The sequence below is a fragment of the Haliaeetus albicilla genome, chromosome 2 (assembly GCF_947461875.1).
Source record: "Haliaeetus albicilla chromosome 2, bHalAlb1.1, whole genome shotgun sequence".
Lineage (NCBI taxonomy): Eukaryota > Metazoa > Chordata > Aves > Accipitriformes > Accipitridae > Haliaeetus > Haliaeetus albicilla.
The window spans coordinates 24,664,949-24,691,356 of NC_091484.1; the positions used below are offsets into that span (position 1 = coordinate 24,664,949).

Below are 26,408 nucleotides of genomic sequence, written 5' to 3' on the forward strand. Positions count from 1 at the left end.
ACACAGGGAACAGAACTAGAGGTGCACTGCATTAAGGGGGTGTCCGCTTGTTGCTGCTCCCCAGTGCTTCAGCCTCAAACAGGGAACAAAGTCCCTCAAAGACAGATACCAATGCCCACAGCAAGATTAAATTGGCCAGAGAAGGAATGAAGAAGAGCACCTTTGTCCTAAAACTTCACCGAACCTTTTGGATAAAGGGCTAAAGACACTGCAATAATTGGTGGTATGGTACTGCTCTTGGTTATAAGCAGTGTGAGGGAAGATGCAAATGCTCGTTACTGCTAGAAAAGGAAAACACAGTCATGGGATTGCAGAAAACCAGACTTGAGAAAGGACTTGAAGGACAGGAAAAAAAGAGTTTATATACTTAGTAGTTACAAGGCATAAGCAGCAGCTAAGGAACAGGCCACACAAGAACACCCAGACTACATGGGAAAAGCAAAAAGACAGCCAGCAAGAAGACACAAATGCAAGCAGAAGGCGTGGATGCAATTCAATATGCATGTGCAGCAACAGAACATGCTATGCTCAGTGCTTCACTGAGAACCAGAAATAGAACAGTTTTCTGGAGAATCCTATGAAAAAGGTTCTCTTTAAACTCTAGGAACATGTCCAGATAATCTTATTTTTCTGTTAAAGTTACACTCAGGATTTTGGCACCTTATTGTTTGGTATTTCTAGTAAATAACATCATCGCTTCACCAAAGCAATGACAGTATTTCTAGAAACTCATTGCAAGACTCGAGCATCTGTCTCTAAGCTGTCAAGACACAGATGATGCATTCTAGAACTTCTGAGAGTAAGCTTCAGAGAAACCTTGCAACAAAGTTGTAACACTGTACCAACACCATCTTTTCTCAACTTGTTTTTCCCTTTCACCACTGGCATAAGAACAAAAAAGCAAAATTCCCTCCCCCTCTCAGAAGGTCTCAACGAAGATGTGCTTACACTGAAATCAGAACACCACAACTGGAGAATGGATGTGTAATATTAACTCTGGGAAAAAAACACCCTCATATATAAAATGACATTTCATTAAATTTTCCTCAATTACATGCATTCTTATTTATGCATGGTATCACTTAATCTGGAAATAGTTCTCACACTCAGAGGCTCAAAAACTGTATTTTGTAATGATCATCATAGCTACAGGAACAGATTAAATCAAATGATGAATTTACGATGCCATACTCTCATACAAATGGTACTTTACTGTGGCAGCTGCAGGAAGAGAAAGTTTCACTTGAGTGCTCTAACAGAAAATCTTATAGTTCCCCTGCAGAGCATCCATTATTCCTGCGCTATCACAGTACATGCTGAAAAGAACAATGGGGTTACTTGTACTGATTACTTTTAAAATGGTCCCCTTTCAAGTGGCTCTTTAGGAATAACAAGATGGAGATTACTGATATTAGAAATTATGTTCAAATGAAGTTGGAATTAAAATGCAAATCTTCATTTTCCCCTCTGCATTGAAGATAGAAACAGCTTAAGCTATAAACAAGAAAACATACTGGAAATGCACAGACTGACTGATTAAAAGGGCTCCATTTTGTCCTAGTTGCTACCATGCATCTGTGAATCACGTTTGTTTGGGGAAACTGTTAGATAAGTCTGTTGTTACAAACAAGGGCATGTCTGGGAGTAAGTAACTGAAAGCATTAGCAGAACTCTTCAGCTTCTCCTGCCCTCCTCTCCTCTCCTCCCCATGCCCTGCCTTAGCAACTACAGGAAGCCAGCAACATAACAACACTACCAAATGAAGTAACACTGATAACCAAAGTGGGGTTTGCGTGTACAGGTCTTCAAGGGAGTTTTGGGAATCTGAGATCTTGTAACGTTTTTGGACACACTGACATTCAACATCAGACATACGTGATCACCTTCACTGATTCGTGACTATCTCCCACACAGTCCTCACCAAACATACTTTTGGCCAGAACGCAACATTGCAAGTTGCATTAGAAGTTTGTGTTGAATGACTTTTCCCTCTCTGCCTTCATCAGCTTAGCATTCGCCCCACTGAGTTACCATGGAACCAGTTCTCCCCCTCCCATAAGCTGCACTCCAACAGCTTCTGCCTTGTCACTGTCAGGAACTAGAGAAACACATTCAGAAACACAAAGTCATCAAGGGTCTTCATGCACACAAGCTGTTTCACTGTTGGCAGTTATGGAAACTACAAACAAATAGAGCTTCAAAAACCAAACAAGCAACAAAACCCACCCCCCAAAAAATCCCCACAAGTCAGTCTGCCTGGTCTGCTGCAGAAATGCATGTAACATCTACACAAGAAAGTCAAGTTCTGGATTAAGGAAGAGAATGTGCCTTGCTCTTAAAACCTTGTTTCATGGAGGGAAGAAAGCAGGTATAAATGTGTATGCCTGCTTCTTTTCAGGCTTATTTAATATCCTCGATTTCCATATATACAGTGGAAAAATGTTGTTCGGATTCTATCCATCAAATCTATAGAGGCATTGTTTGTGTGGCCTCTCTTGCAAGGCAAATATTACCACTTAATCCAGGGGCACACACTTTTCCTTTAAAGTTTCATCTAAACCTTTCTGCTGCAGAAAAGAAAAACAAACCACAGCTGGGCAGCATTTACCAGATTGCCAAAACAGCCATGAAGAGAAACAGACATTGTAGCTACTATACCCATGAAATACAAAACATTAATATTATTCTTTAGTCAGTCTCACCTGAATATACAGTATTCATGAGAAGATGATACCAATTGTTCAGTATTTTGTATTTATTCCTTCTGATATCCAAAAGACAACAAAAATTGTTATTGCAGTGTTTTATATTTACTCCTTCTGACATCCAAACAAGTACACAATTTATAAGTCAGATTATGACTTTTCTTGATGAAAATTCCATGCATTTCATTCTTTCTACTGTATATGTCAACAGCAGCCTGCATACAGGATTTAAATAACTCTTCTACCTAATACGACATAATTCATCTTTTGCCTCAGTGGATGTATTGCACCATTTCTACCAGTCTAAATACAATGACAGTTTGGGGCCAATACACAGACCTGGGTCTGAAGAAATATTTAATTTGGAATGTTTTAACTTAATTCTTCAGTGTAAAGCTGTTCACAGAAGGAGCACAATTCCCTTAAGTTTATCATCAAAATGTTTTTAACCAGGTCATTTTACTCTGAGAAAAACCCTTATTTGTAAGCTGTTCATTAAGGGTACTCATTCAAACCTTGCACTTTATAACAGCGACATAAGCACTAAGACTTGACACCTCCTCTGCACAATACCCAGATTTTGGTCTAACCCAATAAATGCTTAAAATACAGTGTTTGCATGATTACTATATGAAGAGCTTAAATCTTTTATACACCAAACACCACTGTCATCTAACAGGATATCTACACAACAGTTTGGACTATGAGTGCAGTGTAACTAAGACTTGATCAAGTACATTGGCTACTGACTGCAGTGTACCTGTGGCAGCCCAGATTACAAAAGCCAAGTCAAAAATTGAGTTGTGGTTAGCCAGCACTGCATTCCATGTTAAAAAAAAAAGTTATCCAGTACCGAGGCAAAGCAGTTCAAAGCTAACAGAAACATTTACATCAGACAACAGCCAAGACTTGAGGGTTTTGAGATAAAGAAAAAAAAAAAAAAAAAATCAATCTCCACATCAGTCAGTGATTTCTGGGTTCTGGCCATTAAAAAAAAAAGTTCATTTTTTTTGTTTGCAGTGTGGTTTGGGGGGAGGGGGCTGGGTTTCATACAGCACAAATTTCATACAAATGCAAATAAAATAAACCCCTTGCTGTTTTACAGTCATTTGAGATAAAGTGTTTCTGCATTCAGGATTAAACACAACTTAACTGCAAATCTAAAGACACAAATGAGTTTAAGTAATCCTTCTTTCCTCCCCCAAAAGCAGTAACAGATAGGGAGCTATTCAGCCATGTGCCTACCCAGAGCCCAGCAATGCCAACAAATACATTATTTGTAACCTTGTAACATTATTCTCATCACCACCTTGGACTGCAGCAACAGCAATTTACTGTAGTCACAAAACATCTGGAACTCCTACAAATAACATGCTACTCAAGAGCCACACGCTGCACCCTATGGTGATTAAATTCTGAACAATATTTTAGTTATCTGGTTCAGGTTTTGTGCTTCAAATAACACTTCTATTCATCAGCCTAAAATAGCAGTTTGACCACTGCAAACATCTGCAAATTTAAAGAAATGCTTCCATTAAAAGAGGGGGAAAATATCTTTCTAGTACTTCCCTGACTAAAATCCTCCCCTTTCTTCCAGGTCATCCTTTCGTTATACATACTCTCATACTTAATTTAACTATGCTAGTTGGTTTAGAGCAGTAGCACAGTTCTCAAGCAAAACCATTTACTTTGAGCCAGCAGGTTTTTCAGAACAACTTTGGTGCACATGAACAATGAATTCCCTTTTTGAGTAACAGAACCTGAAAAACCCTGCTCCACGGTGCACTTCACATGCAACCTGCTGCCAAAGAGGGACATGAGACTTCAAATAACCCTGGGGGCTCCATCACTGCAAGGTCATCTGGTGTGTACCTACTACATTTTTCTCCTTCAGGAAGCTTCAAACTGCACAGGTAAGTGGGGACATACAGCCCAAGGTGCCAAGCTAAATGTAATCTAAAGTAACCACCCAAATCAGTAATAAAGATTTAAGAAGCTTCAGTGCCAACAACTTTGATCTACCCATCCACCCCTACTGACCAAAGTATTTGCTAATTTAGACAGAACCTCAGGGTATCAAGGGATTGAGAAAGCTTTCCACTCTTAGCATCCACCTGGAGCTACACAGCTCTGGTCCTGTATTCTCATTTACTAGTTCTCATTTACTAACTGATGGTTAAACACTTCAGAGGGTTTTAGGGTGTGCAAATTCTTCCCTTTTATGTACTTGCAAGAGTGCCACCAGAAATGTTCTTCCCTGTTTTGTACACCACTTTGTAAATCCACTAAACACCTCTGTTTTACGAAGTCTGCTCAGTTTTACTAAGTTCTTTAAAAAGAACCCTCAAGCTTCTTATTTACATGGAAAAATTTTCTTCAGATGCAAAATGCCCCACGTAGACATTGTAGCAAATCAAAGCCAGTTTATATGTCTGTCTAATCTGTGAAAAAGATTAACATACTGGCCTACCCTCAGTAATTCAGAATACAGTCTTCAGTCTGTGTTTTGGAAAATAATCACTGAATTGACCAAAGCAACTTATTAAGACTTGCTTCAAGCACTCAACTTGCTTATTTCTTTCATAATTCACATCTTGCATCTACAAAAGTTTGCATTTTTTTAAAATTTAAAAACCATTTCTTCACTGAGTGGGTGGACTGAAAAGCCCGTCAAAATGCCTACAACCATTTAAACACACTTTGACAGTCCATAAAGAAACAACTATTTGCAATAGGTCTGGCTTTTATACACACACACACGCATGCACCACATCCGACCTCCCTCTACCTCCCAGTCACTCTTTAACTTTTAGATAAAGGCTGAATTTGATCCCAAATTATTTACTGGGTTGTTTTAATCCTGTGCTGTATTATATACCCTCTTATAAACCATGGGGTTTTTCCACGCAGAAGCTAGCTTTTAAATATGCAGAATGTTGACTGCTTAGTTAAACCTCTAACTAGAGGGACATAAACAGTCAAAGTGTCATAAATGAGTGACAGAATGTGACAAGCAGTTCATTTACCTTCAAACACTTTACATAAAAACAAGTACTGCATTTCTCATGTTAGAAGAGATCCATTATTTTTACAGCAAATTAAAAGGACCAGGATCTTGGACAACTCTAGACTACATCCTTATCCAAAGTTTTAAAGCCATTCAAGAACCTTCTAATCAAACATCTCTCCTAGATTACCCTGGAAGAAACACTGCCTCACCTTCTTAACAGTGCTTTTGTGTCCAGTGACCCAGGCAGTCACATCAAAGCTGTCTGCTATCCCAACATCACACAGTTCCTTTTACTCAAGTCTTATATTACGTTTAGACTATGTTCCATGCTTTTTTTTTTCCTCTTCATAGGGTTGTTAGGAGCTCTTTGCAATCTTTTCAGAGAGGTATCAACACCCAGTGGTTATGTCACGTGCTATGAAGGATCTTCTAATGTATGCGCCTCCCAAAAGAGGGGGTCTTCTGCCTATGAAACTGTTAAAGAATGTTTTCAAGCTAAAGATTTGAAGGGTTTCTAGGATCACTTTTTATAAAGCCTCATAACCAACAAGTACTAAGCAGATGAAGGCATCCAAAACCAGAACAATACCTGGTTAACTGCCAGTGGCATGGCAATGTCATTTAGAACAAAGAAGTCACCACTAGAGAACAAAAGACAGAATAGCAGCAGCAATAACCAAAAAGATGCTTAAGTGATAGCACAGACATGTTAAGCATAAAACCTCACTCCTGAGGTTCCCAAAGCTGCTGCTGTGACCTTGTTTGGCCTTGTTTGACCATTAAGTCATCAATCAAGACAGAGTCATGTTTTCTCAAAAAGTAATGCAAGTCAAAACACCACAAATAAAAAGCCCCATAAAGAAAAGAAAAAATAAATAAAAAGAAAGAAAGAAAGAAAGAAAGAAAAACACCCCACTGTTCTCCACAAACCAAAGTTTCTCACCACTAGGATTTGGCCTTCAAAAGGAGCCCATCAGTCTCTTCTCCCCTCAGGCCAAGGGAGAGTGAAAGCATACTGTAAGACAAGCCCTGGGTTCCACCTTCACAGCCCAGAGTGCACAGCGTGCTCTCACCCAGCTTTACTTAACACTGCCCCTCTCCGCTCTGAAGTTCCTTGCGGCAAGTATTGCAGGGGTCTATAAATAGTTCTTCCTTGTGTAAGGCTCGCATTACAGTGGGAGCTTTTAACAGCTCCCTCTCCTTTTATTTAATGTGGGCCACCAAACTTGGCCTCCCTGCCCCAGTGAATAAAAAATATGAAATAAAAATATTTCAGAAATAAAACTGAAAACAGTTAAAAATTAGTGCATCCCCTTTCTGGCAATGCATCTCACTACTGGCTGGGAGATCTTAGCTGGACATGCTGCTACCTGTCTGGGAAAGGGAAAGCTGTTCAACCACCACCACTAGTACAGAGTGTACGAGAACTGCAAGTGCAGTCAAAGGAGGAATTCATCAGGTAACAGAAAAAAGCTCAGAGGTAGGGCAATGCAAACTATAAACACCTCAAATATGTACTTTCTATTCACACCTATGCACGTGCAAGGTGCTCACTGAGGTAGATCAACACAAGATCGGTCCAAGGGGCAAGGTCCAATACTTGCTGAAGAGAAGGAAAGGATCCAATGACTTAAAAACAAAAACCAAAAAACCCAAACAAAAACAAACCACCCCCACAAAACCAAACAAATTTCCAAATCATTTGGGATTAGGCTGCTGTTGTATTTAGCATGTATGAACTCCTGCCTTGTACACAGCCAATACACAAGCTAGACTACGTGAACATCAGCTTCAGCCTACCAGCACATCAACTTGTACCACTAAAAAAGTCAGGTATCAAAAATTTGTCAAACAGTTCAGGTATGGGGGAAACTACTACACCAGCAGCAAACCAGTCCTCCAATAGGATGGATGGGAACAGTGGTAACAGCAACCTGAAAAGTGTTGTTTGTTTATACACCACAAGAGCATTAAACTCCCCACTTCTTCACTTCTCCATAAGCCTCAAAGACTTTCAAAAGCTGGGTAAGTATTCGGTACTGCTTTTCCACTAGTTGGGAAGAGCTGTGGGATGACCACAGTTTCTCTGAAATGCAGCAGAGGAGGTAACACCACTCTATCCGCTTCTGAGTCTTGAGCTCATTCCCTATCCACAGAAAGAACCGGCGAGAGCACTTGACCAGAAGCAGAACAGAGAAGAGAGGCACAAATGCACTAGACACCCACAAACTAGCTACTAGGAAAGGGGAAAACAAAACAAAAAACCCCCAACAACCCTACTGAACAGTGCCTGGGCCTAAGGCAGCATGCAGTAGGTAAAGATATTCAAAACACGTTACCATTCCAAGCCAAAACCCTGATCAGCCAGCCAAGCCATACCTTCTTCCTCAGGACAATATGAAAGAACAAGGGAAAGTAGTGAAAACAGCTGGAAGACCATGCTAGAATGGTGGTTCCCCCCTCACCCCCACTACTACTGTTTAAACAAAGATACAATTAACCTAACTGCCAACAAATTAGGGCCAAGAGTTTTAGTCAAGTAACCGTAACCAAAGAACAGACTGACTCAAACCAGGTATTGATCATGATTTAAAACCTGGGGGGGGGGGGCGATTTTAAATCTTGTTCTGTATTATTGTTGTTTTTCTCCTATTGCAGGAGGATTTTTTTTTAATTTCTCACCCTCCACAATTACTTTTAAGATTCTACATAGAGTTGGTATAACTTAAATTTTTAAAAAATACTGTTTCACAGGATTGGAGAAGTATCATTATTTCAAATTTTAATAGCTATTCTTCTGAAAACATTTACACAAAATAGCACATAAGAGAACTAAGACTGCTGCTTTTCTTTACTATTTCTTATTGCACAGAGACAGTGAGAGCAGTGGTGAGAGGAACCAGCTGATAGAAAAAAGGAACAAAATTCCTTGAGAACTGCCCTAAAAAAACCAAAACCCCACAAAAAACCAAAACCCCACAAAAAACCAAAACCCCACAAAAAACCAAAACCCCACAAAAAACCAAAACCCCACACCATACCTGCTGTGTCCTGATCCACTTACTTTCAGACTGAGTTTATGCTTTGGACTAAAGTTGAATAATCATATAAAACGATGACAGAGAAAAAAAGAAAAAAACCCCAACAAATCAAAGACCAACCTGTTGAGTAAGAACATCTCATTTTTTTTGCAAAAATTAAGAACTTAAAAGTTTCCTATTGCTGCTATAAGCAATTTTGAAGACGACTATTAGAAAGCTTACCTCCAAGGACAGTCAGACCACCAATTCCTGCTCTAAGATGCTAAGAAGATCTGCTTTGGCTCACTAGCATCATTGGCCCTCACTCCCTGGCAGCAATCCTCCCCATGTGCTCCAGCAACTGGCATGATCCAGTGAGAACCTCACTCACTCTTCAAGGTTGTCTTACAACCCTAAACGTGCACAGAGTTCCTCAGAACCTATCCCACAATTTCTTAACTGGCTATTAATATCCTTGGGCCTCATATCCATTTTCTTTTGTCATCTTTAAGTAGCTATGTAGGGGAGCGACACTTTCAACCATATACTATCATGTTTGAGAGGACATGAGTGAACTGAACCCAGCTCTGTCACAAGCTCTATAATTATAGCCCCTCTCTAAAGCTTTCGGCTGCGGGGAATGCAGATCACAGCCCCTTCCAGCAAAGAGAAAGCCAGACCTCCAACACTTGTGGATATCTGGGCCTTACAAGTCACTTTAGGTACCAGTGTTGAGGAGCAGCATAACAAGACTACAAATTCCTAAACAACCAGCAATCCTGGGCCTTATACCAAAGCCTTGGTCACATGGACTTCCCAGCAACTGAGACATGAGCTGGTGACTAACGAGGGTGCATCTCAACACATACCATTCCAATGCAGGACTGCTTCCTTTCTGCTTCTGTAGAAGTTAATAGATAGAACAAGAGAGAGACATTTCACAGCCCCTCTCAAAGTGCTATAATGTAGTTTAAAAACTGGGACAATTATTCTGTCATGTCATTTTTCTACTTATAAAGTTTGTGTAAACATCAAGAATGATACAGGAAAATAAGAATTTGCTGTTTAAAGGTTGCTCTGTATACCCAGTACATTACCATATACATGCGTCTGTGTTCTTGGGAACCTAGAAATGTTTATCTTAACAACAGGCTGTGGAATTTTAGGAAACTGAGCCAGTTATCCGTGGCTTAGTGCCATTAAAGTCAAAGTCACACTAGCAAAGATTTTGGAACAGAGTTTTTTTAGAAAATTCCTGGTGCACTAACATGAACATGGCAAGAGCAACACTGTGATACAGTCTTTATACAAAAAAAGAGGAGGAAAAAAAAAGGGGGGGGGAAGGTCTCCTTACAAGGGAGAACTACACAAGAGCACAAGCTAAGGGGCAAAAATGCAAATTAAATGTACTACATGCTCTGGTTTTGCTTCATTTGCAGACTAAACTATCTTACTTAATTACGCAATGAAGTTGAAATCCAGCATTGTGGCTTTCCCCAAAGGACCACAAAAATAAAAATCTCAAGTCACTCAATATTGATGGATCAAATGGTTCCAAACATTTGGAAATTGATCTTGGAAAATAACTGCAATAACCCTTAAACATGGCACTTCCTGAAGTTGTCCTCAGACAAATTCCTGTATGCATGTACCTATTTTCCAAAATGCGTAACAGATAGTACTGGACATTGAACTCACTCACTCACTAGAGTCATGGCACAGGCAGTAAGAAAGCTCTTGACCAAACTGCTGCCTGCCACCTCCTGCTCCACTGCAAGTCCTTGTTGATGGAGACCTAAACCTACTGCAAGTGGACTAGGCAAGCCCACCTGCTTACCAATCGGTCAATTCAGTTTCCCACTTATCAGCATGCCTCATGACTTATTCACACCTTAGCACCCAGTCAGAAAGCATTCTGAGTATACCAAAAGCCTCAGGCAAGCAACCAAGCCAGCTCTCAGTAAGGGGAAAGAGTCCTTTGACGAGCCTTATTCCTGTATGTGGAGGACTTTTTTTCTGTGTGTACTCTACAACTTAATTGGTAGACTGAAATTTCTCTGAAAACTCTCAGAAAGTGAAAAAAACTCTCACTACAGCATCAAAAGCAACCCTTGCTCGGGCAATAGGAGAAACTGGACAAATTTGGTAAAATAGTCCAGACACATGGTAAAGGTGAAAGTGCACAGAACAATACATAGGTTTACAAGGTTGGAAAACACAGCATTTGAAGCACTTCATTCAACTGAAAAAATATAAAAATATCACTAATGTTCCCCATGCACAGTTTAAAAGAAAGCCTCTCACTCTTAGAAATTTCTTCCTTCAAAATGTTTTTTCATGATCTAAATTTGGCAAAGGTCCTATCAGCCTCAGAACCACAATTAGGATTCATTTTCCTCGACTCATATACATACTCTATCAGAAACAAAGTTATCATTCCCAATACCCAGTTTCCTCAAAATAATGCTAATATTTACTCAGATTTAAGACTGGAACATGGTCTGGACTTTCAGCACCGACAGTTACATTTGAAGAAAATGATAAATTTTGACACCATAGGAAAGTATCCAAAGTAATTGTCTGACTATTTTAAAGACTTCCACACTTTTTGCTTGTGCACAAAGAAGCAAGTTTCTGTCAAGGGAGTTGTGGAAGATTCAGATTTCTAGATCAACAAGCAAAATAGAAAGTACAGCCTACAAGTACAATCCTAAATATAAACACAGGATTTCCTGAAAGGAACAGACTTCTTTACCTACTCTGTAAATTCTCTGTGTAGATTGCTCATTTGACATACAAACTGTTATTTGAGATAAAAAAGGTAAGAAGAAGCCAAGATTTGACAGCTGAAGCCAGTAACATTAAAAAGTGCTTTAAGACTGTGCACCCTTAATTTCCTTATTTAGCCTTAATTAATTTTAGGTTCTCTGTACAATATGTTCTAGCATCAGACCTCAAAGCTTTATCACATCTTTTTTACTGTCAAGAGAATATGAAACTCTCCTTGCTACTAAAGAAGGTCTGGGGAGCACTTGCAACTTAAGTGTGGGACAGGGAAAAAATGAACTTGCTTGGAAAGGGCTGCACATCACATCATTAGAAAAGAGAATTAGAAAAGAGAAGAAAGATACTTCTATATTCTACAACTGACTTCCCTGAAACAAAGTCAACCTGTTTAACTCCTTCTATGGTTCATGTAGAAAAGCTTTTGATTTAAATTTAGTCATGCTTTAAGCACAAGCAAGGTGACATATTACAGTGTATCTGCCCAATAGCAGCAGAGATCCCCATGCCATCACTTGCCCCATACAAATAACAGTTTTGGCTTTGTTTAACAAATTCTTGGTCATCCGTTTGGTCAGAAGAATGTATCAGTCCAAACAGTTCATGCAACAGTTCAATGAAAAGACAAGACTGTATCCCCAAGAGAAACTTGCTGTATTTTTCCTACCAGGATGCAGGGAATTAAACACTGTAGTTATTCCTACTGCAGAGTAGAGACATGGGTACAGTAGTCCACCCTTACTTCCCTTGCTGTTCTGGATCCAGACTCAGTTTTCAGAAACATACTGTTTATTCACCTGTACCAACTGCAGGGTTCAGCAAAGACACAACCCCCAATTACTACTAAGAACCATTTCCTGTTCTCCTCAGTAAAATGTTCTGCCATCACTTTGAAATTGTCGCTTTATAATATTCCATTCTTATTCTGTGTGCTCTTATGTCTCTGTAAGGTCCCATGGTCCACAGCACTGAAGCTCAGTTTTCACACACCTGACCCTCACCATGGAAACAGAAAAGGAAGAAAAAATAGCATGCATATACTTCATTTATATTATTAAATAAAAATTCATCATCAAAATACCCTACTGACATTCAGCATTGGGCTGTAATCTCCATGGCCAAAACAGGAAGCACAGTAAGCTTCCCATGACTCAGGCCTAGCAATAATTCCCTTGTAAACTTCCATCATCACCAACACCAGCAACTCACATGTCATGGCCAAAATAAGCCACTGTCCTATAGTTTAAAAAGGCAGACAGGTTTTAAGCAGCAGTAAGTCTAGCACAGCCACTCTGGGGTGAACGTCTTGGCAGTGACAAGCTGCACCAGAATCTGCCTAGACCTTCTCTTTCTTTTAACAGATCCACAGGTTTTCACTGTAGGTCTGCAGTTCCGCTGCTCGTGCCCTTGCTCCAAAGCTGCTGTTCAGTCCAGACTCCACAGCCACCAAAATCCACACCAGACACCTGCATAGCCCCTGGCCACAGCCCAAACAATCTCTGTGAAATTCGAGTAAGGCATGCCACCACCCTCAGCGGGATGAACCAGTGCCGAAATGCTGTCTTCCTCAGCCTCACTCTACCTACAACCAACTGCAGCAGAAACACACAAGTTTTTAATAAAGTGGGAGGAAAAGGCCACCAACTTGACTTGGATCCATGACTTTCTAGGCTAAAATCAGTTGCACAATATGCCAGAAGGGCCAGATAAGAGACCGGTTGTCCCAGAACATCCCATGAAACTGCATGGAAACAACATGGCATACACCTATAGAGTCTCCCACAGCCAAATGAGTGCTCATACAGCCACATCGATATGGAACAGAAGGGTGTTTTACAACTCCCACTGGTTTCAGATAATCCATGCTACATCTACAGTGAGGTAGGAAAAAAAGCAACATAAACCAAATCCAGCAACAGACAACAGATCACTTAACAACTAGCACTACATTTTGGGGGGATTTTTGCAAGTTTTCTCCTTTGAACTTTTGCATAACAGTGTCTTTTCACAGATTTCCATTCTTCCTCAATCTTTACATTGTGTTCAGACCTGAAGGTACTGAGCAAAGACCAGAGATGTTCATTAGCTTTTCAAAGGCCTCTATATAGAGATACCAATTTACAGTGCAATTAAGAAACCATACAAACCCCAGACATATAGCTAGAACAAAGAACAACATTTTCTTGCTACTAGAGTGTATATATGATTTACTGGCATGGTGTTTAGCTGCAGGTTTCTGAATTCAGGCAGATTTTTTTCTCTTTCCCCTTGCACAAGTTTATTTTTATTAGATAAGAAGCTTAGTTTTGCCGTCATGCATCACAACTATGTCACTGAAGATACATTAATCCATTCTACTTAGTTCTGGGATTTTTTTTTTTTTTTACAATTCTGGTTAAAATAATGTAGATGTACATTGGTGCACAGTGGTAGAATATTTTCCTACAGGATGAAGTCAGGAAAAGAATTTGAGCATGCTCTATCCTTGTTCCAAACATACCTGCAGACAACACAGCTGCACAGTGCTGCCCGGTCATTCACGGTGCAAAGAAAAAGGCAACTAGAGAGGACACTGGCCACATCATTCTGATGTTCCTTAGCACAGCCACCAGGCTTAGCAACAGAGATATGTATGCCATCAAGTCTTCAAACATTTCATGGTTAGCTACCATAGTACAGTTTGCATTCATTGTCAGTTCCCCTTGCTGCAAGACAAGGGGCACCACCATCACCACCAGGTTTTAACCATTATGGTCTCTGTTCTTTAGACAAATTACAAACAGCTGTAAAAATAAAACTGAACTTTAGCTTAGCAAGTTTGTAAATTACCCAGAGTATCTCACATGTTCTACATGACAGTGGGCAGAAAATACTTGACCCAACAAAGTTGAAGTGCCATAGCACTTTCCTATAAACATCCTACATAGGCAAAGTTGCACCACCAGATTAAGCCCCCCAAAATCTGCAAGACTGCACATGTAGCACAAAAGTCAGCCACCATACAAAAGTCTCAAGAGGACCAACACCTACCAGCCAAAATGAAGAAAGATGACGTTCAGCATGAACCCATTCTGACTGGCCAGAGGAAAGACAAACATTTTGAAAGTTATTTTCAACTGAGAGAAAAGGAAAAAAAAAGTTTTTCAATATGAGGTAGACGACACTACCCCGGTCTGAAGAGATAGTATGGTGGAACATATAAAACCTAACAATAAATAGTAAGAAGAGAGATGGTTGATCTTTCACTTCAGCATGCCTGCAAACCTTCAACTGCATGGAACTTTACTTTATGAAACAACTGAGACACAGCCTACCTTAAGTTATCTTTGGTGTCACCACAGCAATGAAATACACATCACTGAAATCCTTCTGCTATGTGGCAGCGTTCCCAGATATGTCATTTAGAGAAATCTCAAACAGCTTTGAATTCCATTTTAAATTCTCTACCTGCAGATCTTATTTGCAAAGATAAACATGAAAGTGAAGAAAAACACAGCCACTCAGCCATGCACGTGGAGATTGAAACACTGGGGATGACCTCTGACTTTAGCACTAAAACAAAACACTCATTAAAAACAAGTTGGAAGGGAGGAAGGGGAAAAGCACAGCAATGCAATTTAGGGGAGTCTCACCAGCTATTCTGCCACCAGGAAAAAATAGCAGCTTTTCTGCCCCGAGTTCATAATGCAGCACATAAACCTGTAAACTGGTAGGCCCTCTTGTGCTTTGTGCTATTTTTCTACCTCAGCTGTCTTTTTGTGTAACAGTTCTGTGAATAAAGTAGATCAAATTGAAGCTCACAAGAGTTATTTTAAATATCAAATTTTAAATATTAAAAAGCTGCCTGTAGCTGAGTATCATGGTCAAATTAAAGGTTCCACAATTTATAACATTGTCCTTTTTCAGTGGCATTGTTGTCTGCATCACCCTTCCCTGGTTACTGTGCGATCAGGAAAAAGTCTGGCATATAAGCAAATGCAGTGCACAAATTAGTAACTCTCACTTCATCCAAACTGTCTCAGGTCAGAGCCTTTCTGCTAACACATAGTGAAGAGCAGCACTTCTCAGATCACTCTAGTTAAAATGTGTCAGTTTGTTGAGATCCTGACAGCCTTTGAACATCATCACACTGAAAAACAAGCTTCCACCCATGCAATTCTACTTATTTTCCCTCAGTAACACAAGAGATGATTCCTAGCCGAACACAAGCTAACAAACCTGAGAAATGTGCCTTTTCTTCACAAGTTACCAGGACAGAACAACATAATCAAAAATACACAAAACAACTGAGAATGAAAGGTACCTTTTTTCCTCTTTCCCATTCTAAACCATTGGCAGCTCCCTTTTACAGCTCTCTGCCAGGACTCTGTCCCTCAGTGACTCTAGAGTCTAACCAGACTGCTAAAAATAGCTTCTCAACTACAAGACATGTACATTATCAGCAGAAAACATTTCTGCAGACCTAGTAACAGCCCCATAGCTCAGTCTGATGACATGAGAGACTGAAGAGGCAGACTAAAGAATGGTTTGTTGAGTTAGGGAAGCCTTTACTGCATGCCCATCCATGCCCATCACAGACAGAACGTGGTGTGTGTCGTCCCCGTCCCCCCCCCCCAGGTGACAGTTACTTTACAGGTAATCTCAAAAAATTGTATTGAAAATGTCTTTTTGCATTATAAGCAACACTGACTGTAAAATCCGAATATGCTAGAAACACATTGATAACCTGAAGTACACTTAAATACATATTACTTTGCAATTCAGCAGTTTTCCATGGTTGTTTCTCTGGAGGTCTTTATAAGCAATGTGTAATAACGTACGTGACCTTTTGTAGGCAAGTGCAATGCTCTCAACACTCAAAGTTTTTTTTCCTCACTATAAAACAGTAATAAAGCAGACAGAGGGATTAAAAGGCCTGCCCAGGTCACTTTTGTGTGGATACCTGTGTTGTGGGTTCTGTTGCTTCACTGCACGCTATGATCACTACAGGAAAAATGCACATGAGATCCTTCATTACCCAAAGTTTGGAGCTACAGCATTAAAGACCAGTTAAGAGCCTCAAAAATGTGTGCTAGGCATGCTTCCATCAAACCTTGAGAAGGGAGAATAATTTTGATAGCACTTCCTGAAATGGAAGAGTGCTTTAGCACCAAAAATACCCAGTTGCTTATTCTCCTTTTTATCTCTAGAAGCAAGTTCTCTAGTTTAACAGCTAGAATTTAATGGAATAAGGGATTGGTCTGGTGTTCAAAAAAGTACATAAAAACATTTGGTTTGCATTTTTGGAGGTAGTTGTAGCGCAACCTACTTCTAATACAAATGAATCATAGCGATTGAGGCTATCCTTCATATAGATGTTCACTCAAATACTTGAGATGGTCATTTGTCAGTTGCAAAGCAATGCAATATTGTTCAGTAAAGACAAAATATTTATATTTCCCTTCTTCCCCCTTCACAAAGTTAATTTTATGCTAACCAAGTTTCTAATTACTTTTAAATTATGGTAAAAGCAAATGTAATGGAGACATGACAAGAAGTAGGTCATCTTCAGATATTGCATAAAATGGCATTCTGCACTGTATCACTATGCTTAAGTGCCATCCAAAACTTTCAAGACATCTTAAAAAAAATCACCTTGACTCACAGCACCTGTATTTGAGATTTTTTAACTCAAAAGGAACTTGCCATCTCTCAGAAAGACATAGAAAAAGTTAGCAAGACTTTGAAGCTTCTTACATAAAACTGTCCTCCCTGTATAGACCACAAACTTCTGCAACTTCCACCACTCACTGCTACCAGAGGACAGTACTGTGACTTACTCAAAATGGATGGAACAACAGAGTTTTTGTGTCATTACAGCAAAAACTGGGCAACCCACCACAAAGAGCCTTGGTCTGACTCTTATTCACAACCTTATTCTATATGGTTTAGAGAAGTTAGCTTTATTTACAGAGAATTTAAGTAGGGAAACCTTCACCATCAACTTAAAAAGTTTTTAAACATAAAGGTGTCCTATTTACTCCATCTCTGTTTTTTGTAAGGATGTTGAGGTATTTTAATTCTTCTTATGGAAGACAACAGTAGTTTTCATGATACCTCCCAAACTGAACCTCTGGTTATGAAGTTACAGATCCATAAGTACAGTTACATGTCATAAACTGTGACTGCATTAAGGGTTGTAATTTTAAGAAGTGTGGGAGTGATATCAAAAACACCTACTCCAGACTTTGAACACATGCTTCAGAAATATTTTTTCTTGTACAGTTAAAATCCCCAGCTGCTTCCAGACCAACAATATGATTTTACCCCAAATAAATTCCTGTGGAGAATTGAAGTGATACTTGAAAACATCAAATTTTTTTAAAGTAAAGCTTTAGAGTGTGGGTGGATTTTTTTTCCTTAGCTTAATACAGATTTTAGCAAAGCAGAACTTTCCATGGCTACTGTAAACATACAGGGAATCCATTTGTTTTTCCCACGACACTTTCATCAGAGGGCAAGTCACATCAGTCACACTATGACCTTCCTACTGATGTTATGTTAATGACCATGCCAGAAACAAGAGGTTTTCCAAACTGAGTTAAAAATTACTGTGCTGTTGGTGTAATAGCTATAATTTGAAGTTACAGTATTGGGAAACATACAAGTAAACTAGTGCTTAGGCATAACTTTAAAATAAGGAAAAAGACTAAAAATCCCAGTGAACTTGCATCTTTCTTTAAGAGGCAGAGAAGAGCAAAGAATTTGCCTGATCTAAAGACTACCATTTCAAGATAAACACTTAAACTTAAGTTTGTTTTCTTTTGTTTTACATTGGAAGGAGGGCACTGAGAGGGTGATGCATCTCCATTACCTCACCTGCTTTCCTCTGAACTTTGAGACAAGCATTTTCCCTACCACTTTTGTTGTCTCTCACCACTTCAAGAACTTCACTTATGGGAAGAAAAGGAAAAGCCATGTTCAAAAGTCACCAACACTTCTCAGCAAGCAGAAGGATACCCTGACCAGAGCCACTACTTGTTTCACCTTCCCAGTCACAGTTACCAGGAGCAGGACCAAACAAGCTTACTCAAGACTACACTGGAAACTGGCTAAACCAAGTGCCAGTATAGGAAGGCCGATTTTCCTTCACTCTCCCTGGTACAGCTAGGTGTAGCTGTGCAGTTGACAGTTGCCAATGTACTGCATTTCCTGACAATAAAGAGCGGGGTTAAGGGAGGGAAGCAAACAAACAATCTGGCCAGGAACAAATAAAAATAAGCTCAAGGTCTCTTATATCAATACATGTCTAAATTAGAGTTTCCACATGATATCTGAGCTATCTATATTAAGCTTCTCGGGCCAGTCTTCCACTAAATTAAGCTCCTGAGTGGCTTAAAGTTCACATGATTTTTAGAGCCTAACTAGGCAGCTATTCTTTCTGCAGCTCCTGTATTGAAAGTTTCTGGTCAGCTACGTTTTTCACCTTCAGTTCCAGCTTTCTGATGAAAACTTATACATGTGAAGTCAAATGACATCAGGAAGCATATTTCATCTCTTTCGGAGAAAAAGGATTTCAGAATGAGGTGGGATCAAAGGGAACAGTATCACAGTTGATGAGGAAATAGTTTCAGTATTTAAAAAAATCTAACAGCATGGAAACCACAAGGTAAAATTCACTCCTATCACTTCTAATCCTCAGGTTTTCCAGTAATTCCTGTACAGCCCCATGATGATTTGAAGGCAAGCTGTACTACTCTAAAAGGCCACATATCCACCTCAGTCTTTAATTTCACATTTGAAACAAGTTGTCTCAGAATAATTCGAACTAAAATCTAATTAGGAAGGCTAGTAAATGTATTATAAATTAGTCCCATTACTTTCAGTTCTGTTCAAAGCCTTAATTAAGATTAAGTTATTCTGTTTTCTTTCTAGTCTGCAAAGACTGCAGGTTTTAGTACAGACCTATCCTTTGCTTTTATCCAAGCTCCCTTCAAATATTTTAGAACCAGACCGCTCACTGAACAAGACCTCCGGCCTACAGGGCAGTCTCTAACAGGACCTTTCACATAAGTTTCCTCTACCTCCAACTTTTCTTCTTAGTATCTGTGTTAATACCATGTTTTGGGACACAGTTCACCAGAAAGAAACAAAACTGATTTCCACTGCAGTCCGTACCATAGCAGTACCTACATTAAACAGCAACATGTGGGGATACACAAAGGCAGAGGGGCAGGGAGATTTGAGAAGAAATAAAAGCCTGTTGAAAATACTTCTGATTTTAACATATTCCTTCAAAAAGACTTTCTCCACAAGAACTGAAAATAGCTTGACACCTGTGCAAGGCAGGTGTCCCTCTGTATTTCAGAGATAAATAAAAGAAGTGGGGACAAATTCTGAGCCACTCTGTGATGAATATAAGTGCCCCACTGGAAGTAGATTTAACAGAAAGAAAAAAGAAGTGTGGGTAAGTTAAGTGAACAGGGAGAATACAAACTCTTTCTATTCACTGTACATTTATGTTCTTTATCAGGGGTTGAAACAGGAATTTACAAGAGGAAAAAGTGAGCCATACGAAAATGAACAAGAAAAATCCATCAGATGTATTTCACTCAAGAACGCTTTAGATTCTTTTAGTCTAATCCCTGTGGAAAAGGGCTCTGACTAGAATTTAAGTGCCCTTCAGTTCCAATGTAATCCTACCTGAACTAGTAGGGACAGAGAAGGAGGAGAGTAAAAAGAGCTAACAAGAAGGGTATTCTTTCTGCCCAATATGAACTCCATCTCTGTCCAACTACATTTACGCTCCCATAATTTGCAAAGTCACGTTACAGATGCTAACAATTCTACAAAAATGTCCCATTTCCTTCCCTTTGCTTTCCTACAATAGTCTAAAAACAAATGTAGCACTGAGATTTTTGAGTGTGTTAAGGATTTTAGGCGGGGCAGGTAATGCCAGTCCAAAGCATTTTTCCAAAGTTTTAAGATGTAAAGCTTTTTATTAAGAAAAGTCTGCTTCCTTCAAGTCAGTCAATCACAGAGCAAGAAACAGCTATTATGGACATTGTTCCAAAGCTAAAAAGCTCCCAAAGATGGAAAAGCCCTTTAAACTCTTTTGGCTCTAAGATGAAATGGGTTTTGTAACAAAGAGCATGTAAAAAATAAAGTTAAATTTGATTTCTTGTTTTAACTTGATTAGAAGCATTTGCAAATTTTTTAAAAATTCACTAAATGTACTCATTCTTTTAACAGAGTTCAGACACAGCCAAGTTGTGGAGTATTAAAAAGAATTAGTAAATTATAAAGAGTTGTTCCTCATTTGATTATAGCAATGAAAATTATTACATTAAAAGTAATTGGTAAGCAAAGAAACTCACAGTAACAATGTTGGGGGGATATCCAAATAGCTTTCCCACCTTCCAGCCACCAGAACACAAGAACATAACTCTCCAACTGCAATCAAATTTCAGAGCCATCAAGATTTTAAAAATTATTCTTAACGAAAAGTTCTATGAAGAAAATAGTTCATACCATCCAAAACTCATGCATTAGTTTTTAACCGTTTTGCTTTTTTGTTTTAAAGTTCTAGTTTCAAATTTAAATACAGATAAGAAAAGCAAACTCAGACCACATCCAGAAAATGAGCTTCATAAAATGACATCCCCAGCACAAGTTATCTTGTGTTTCAAGGGAAACACTCATGTCTAAGCTCCTTATATTGTAGGAATTTCCATTTTAACAATAGAATGAAGTCCAGGATACCAGTTAGACAGGCATCACTAAGAGCATACTTCAGTAAACAGGCTTAAAGTTACCAAAGTATCTATCAGCATATACAAAGATTAATACACACAGCATATAAATATTAACACATGTCCTGCCCAGGATCACCAATAGAAATCAGCGACCAACAAATTGTCCTAGGCATATAGGACAAAAATAACTGCAGTTTCTTTGCAGTCAAAAGCCTGCAAAACTATGCAAGTAATTCTGTTTGCACCAATTTGCCTGCTCCCACCCCAACACTTGTTTAATAATAATAATATCACAACTTAAGATACCTGATGCCCAAAGCAGTTTCATCTGTAACCTTAAAAATATTAGGTATCTCAGATTCCTTCTGGTTTATTCTCAAAATAATCTTATGGTGGCAGCATTTTAAGTAACATGGCAGTTTACTAGGACTAACGTTAGACCTTGAGGCAGGGAGGGAGAAAGTAGCCACAGTGAACAGTGATCCTTGACCATTCAAGCACAGTACACTGTTGATGCCCTACTTTTGCACATCAAAGCATAAGTCTTTTCCCCTGCCCCACCAGAACAAAACCCGCATCTGACAACACAGCAGCAGCTCAGCTCAGCATTATTGGAGAAAGAGGCCAGGCAGAGTTATGCAGTGCAATAGTTGAAAAACAGCATTCAACTAAACAGCGGAGTAAGGGAAACCAAAAAGTACTAAAGCAGCATTTGCCATGTTCTCTTCCCTTGTCTGAGCCAATTTAAAACATGGCTAGCAACGCCTCTGCACACACACTACATACATACCACATTCAAAGCTAAGCTCTAAGGAGACACAAACAGTATTGGGGGATTACAGCTCCGTAGCAGCCATTGCTGTACCTGGTTTTCAACTCTTTTTGTTCTTGATCATCTGCAGAGCATTCTTCTTTTCTTGAGCCTCCTTTTCCCCTCCAGAATTTCACCATTTGGCTAGCAGGCTCACTGTAAGTGTCGCTTCTATTTGCGTTTCCCTCACATGAACAGCTCTTGATGCTGTAAGGTCATTTGAATGCAATTGTAACTTTGGCTCACGCACAAGTTTCCTCACCCTCTCTTGGCAGAGCAGTTACACAAACTACCAAACTGAGTGAAAAAGAAAGGGTTAGACTACTCCTCTCTTCAGTCTGCTGCATTAAAACCTCAATCTTTAGAGCGTGTTTTACAATGCCTACATTCCTAACCATGTCCAAAATCTTTAGTTTGAGCACAGACCAGTATAGACAACTGTACGCAAACATCCTCTCGACAGAATAGGTGTTAGCAAATCTTTTCCTCTTAAACATCACATAGAAAGCATAAACAGGGAAGGGTATACCATCATGAAAACACTACAAAAATGTTTCCAGAGTCTTCACAAAAGTAGTAAGATTTATCTATAGAGCAAAACAAAGTAGTACTTTAAAACTGCACACATTTCCAAAGACTAAGGCTTTCTGCTGCAAGTCTTGAAACACTGGTGAGAGAACAGAGCTACGAGCTCATCTGGCAATCACACTAGTACTCCCACAAATTAAACCCCATTTCACTGAAATTCTCCAAAGGAAAGCCAGTCACGAACTTTGCCCTCCTCAAAATGGCATTTTTATATAGTGCATGAGCTGTCACCTCAACAACGTTTTGAGTTTTAAGAATTTGGAAATAATTTATCATTCCTCAAGAAAACTATTGAGCAATTTCCTTTCTTAATTTCTCCTCCAAGACAGATCACAACAGTTCTTCTCAAACAGCCTCCTGCCCCCTCACATTCAGGACAAACTGCAATTGCAGCCACCTCTTCTCCCAGTAGCAATTCTCTTTGTGGACTGATCCAACTCTTAGTGTCAAAACAAAGGGTGCGTAAACATTTTCTTCCAAGGGTAAGTCCATACCAATGACAAACTTTTGAATCTTTGTAGAGATGAAATGCAACTCCCTACCTGCAAAACCTCTTCAAAACCAGATGCTCCTTCAGACAAAATAAAGGATAATGCAATTTTAAGCATTTCTCATCTGATCTTATTAGAAGTTACCTTTCCACTCATGTCTATCTAGATTTTTTAAAAGTTCAATTATAATTATTCAAAAGGCTCACACCTATATTGATGGTTATTTACAGTGCTTCCTACTGCATCAAGCTTTTGGATGCTGACAACCCAACCCTAATCAAAAGAAGATTCCTCATTTTGGACTGTCTTCTTACTATATGAATCCTTTAAACTCGTGCATGTTTTCAGATTGATTTGCATTCAATCATCTCATTATTCTTCAGTTCAAGAGTGAGCATAACTGTATGCCTGGATAATGCCCAGCATTTAAGATACATAAGTTGTCATTTACTTTATCAGTGGAGCTGCAGATATTCCCAGTGCCTTTTCACACCACTGTTTTCCAGCTTCACAACAGTCCTGATTTGTGCAGTTTTAACGTATTAAAGTGCAAGAACTGTTATGAATATCAGGCTGTGATTACAGTAGACTGAAATTCACCATATGGTGAATGGTGGATTTGATGAGGTGATTTACATTTGCAAATATAATTCTATTCCCATGTGCACTTCTATACTTCATCTTAAGCTTGAACACAAACACCTGCAATAGCAGAAATGAAGTTTAAGCCTGAGAGTGAAGTAGCAAGACTTAAAGTAATAACGAATGAAAATCTTTCACATAGAACTTTTCACTGAGAAAAATATTGTACCTGTCCTATTTCAAAGACAACACCTTCCCATCCCCAAGTTATTTATACCACTTAGTTCCACTGTTAGGGAGATAATTATTTTCCAGTACCATGGAACTTTAAAAGACATAGATACAGAAAAATAATTTTACAACAACAATGAAAAGTTTCCCTTTCTTCTCCAAGAGTGAAAAAAAGAAAAAGAGAAGGAAGGAAATACAGCAGTAGGCCTTCAGCAATCAGTTAAAGACAATCCAGAACTAACATTCACAGCAATATGCAAATACAGCACTTTAGTGGTCAGGGAAGGGAATAAAATACTCTTTTAAGGGCCGAAATTGCAGAGGAAAAAAATGTTTCTTTTCACCAACATGCAGAACTGAAAGATTTCCTCTTCATAGCCCTTGTGTACAAGTTGGGATTTCCACAGATGTTTCCTTGTAATCACAACAGGCAAAGTATCTTGTGAAAATCCATTTTTTGTTTTCATTCATTTTTCAGTTACAAAATTTACTTTTTCTGAGAACTAAGAATTTTTCAACCAACATTTTTCTTTTAGGTTTCCCAATGAGTCTATGTAATTGTCATCTTCCATCTGTCCTGCCCACGCATCTTCAGCAGCAGCAAGATTTGCTGACACTATAATCAAGAATGAACTGACAGTAAGATTATTTATCCTTTGCCAGACTATGTCACTGTTAAATATCCAGTGAGATAAATCAGGATTTAACTCTACAGCTGACTGGCTACTAACCATTGTATAGATTTGCTTGGGTTTATTATTTGGCAAAGTTTATTCTGAAACACAAGTCATTGTGTTGTATGCAACTGTGGACGTGAATTGCCAGATCAGTGTACTTCAGACCTTCAAGGCATTCTACTCCATTCCAATTTAAATAATTGATTTGTTGTTAAATAAAGGAATCATCAACTATTTATCTGACTTTCACATGGGAAAAGTAATTTCCATCAAGACACTGTTGAGCAGTACGTGGGTAAACTGTTACTGAATGATCAGCTTCCTCTGCCCCCACTTTTTTTCTTAATTTACAAGAACAGAAGGCATGTGTAAATCCCAAAGCACATTTTACCCAAGGTACTTGCAGTACATGCAGAGAGATGAAATTCTCACAGAAGTGCAATGAGTCCTGCTCCTGAAGAATGGGAAGACAAAAAGACAACAACAAAAGGGAGAACAGCAAATGACAGATTTGGACACCTGAGCATCACCCCAGATTTTGCAAAATATAAACCTAGGACTTGTATAAGCAACAAGCAAACAGTTATTTGGTGCTATTTACACACAGATTTTTATGAAGAGTCACCTTGCTGATACTATAAGACCTCCAAAGCTTCAAGGCATTAACTAGATGTCTCCTGCCCACCCATAAAACATTATGCCATCATAGCAGGAACAATCCAGTGCTGCAGGACCTACATAATCCATCTACTCACACTGCATATCCTCAAGACTGTCTGCTTCATGGTTGTATTGCAGAGGTATTTGAAGTACCTCAAGACTACCATCTGGCACATCTATTCTTTGATAGTCCATTTGCTATGGTAAAAAAAAAACCAACCAACCAACCAAAAAAATCTGACACTCATAATAAGCCTACATGCAAAGCACAAAATTTCTTGATTTCCTTTACCTGCAACATATTGCAGCTCAACATTTCTAAACCATTTTATTTGATAAGTTCGTAATATAACTTTCACTACCATCTTAGCTTGATGGTGAGGAAGGAAAAGGTCATGGTCTCTAAAGATAATCTGAAGAGAGGTTGGAGGAAGAGAATAGCTTGTCTGTGCTAATAACCAGTGTCTTACTAATGCAAGGTAACAAAAGTTTGTCCTTTGTAGTAACTGCTATTAGGCATGGTGGGTATAAAGATCCAGACTGAAGTGATGGGCCAAGAGAGTTTACATAGAAAACTGTGGATCATTTTTCCAGTGAAGAAACATCCCCTGCACCGCCCTTTTACACCCACACAAGCAAAAATGCGTTCAATCCAAAATCCTTCCCCTGCAGCTTCTCTGAAAACACTGTACGTAGGCAGGATAAGTTATTATTCAGAACTAGAACATTTGAAATGTGTCTCAGCTTTTCAGATACCCAGGCACAGTCAGTAAACAGCAGATTATTCTCTGAGCAAATGGGCAGAGTAGTAGATTGTCTTAATATTAAAAGTTATAAGGCTACTATAAGAAAGCTATAAGCCACAATACAAAGTTTAGAATTAATTTAGAAATATTTAAGATCTTGCAAAAATAGGATTTGTTTCCACTTCCCTCTTCATCTAATGCACATTAGTGGTCTAGAATTAAAAAAAGTGAAAAGCAATTCAACCTCAGAAATACGAATAAAATGAAAGCAGCTTGTTCCCCAATAGTCTTTTTCTGCCCTGGCAATCCTACACCACAAAAAAACCTCAAAACAACCCCCCCCCCCCCAAACACACACACTGAAGAACA

General features: G+C 39.0%; 1 protein-coding gene across 7 annotated transcripts in view; it reads right to left on the bottom strand.

The window, feature by feature from the left end:
- TRAK1 (trafficking kinesin protein 1) overlaps nt 1–26,408 on the bottom strand; it is a 138,705-nt gene that overhangs the window by 90,555 nt on the left and 21,742 nt on the right. For 3 of the 7 annotated variants that reach the window (XM_069810804.1, XM_069810795.1, XM_069810778.1), the window contains exon 1: nt 22,119–22,260. The exons of 2 other annotated variants lie outside the window; for them this stretch is intronic. In XM_069810804.1, coding sequence (XP_069666905.1) covers nt 22,119–22,204 — 86 coding nt within the window. In that variant the 5' untranslated portion in view covers nt 22,205–22,260. Of the gene's footprint in view, nt 1–22,118; nt 22,262–26,408 lie in introns of those variants that run through there. 2 more of the 7 variants (XM_069810787.1, XM_069810881.1) reach the window with 2 other exon arrangements.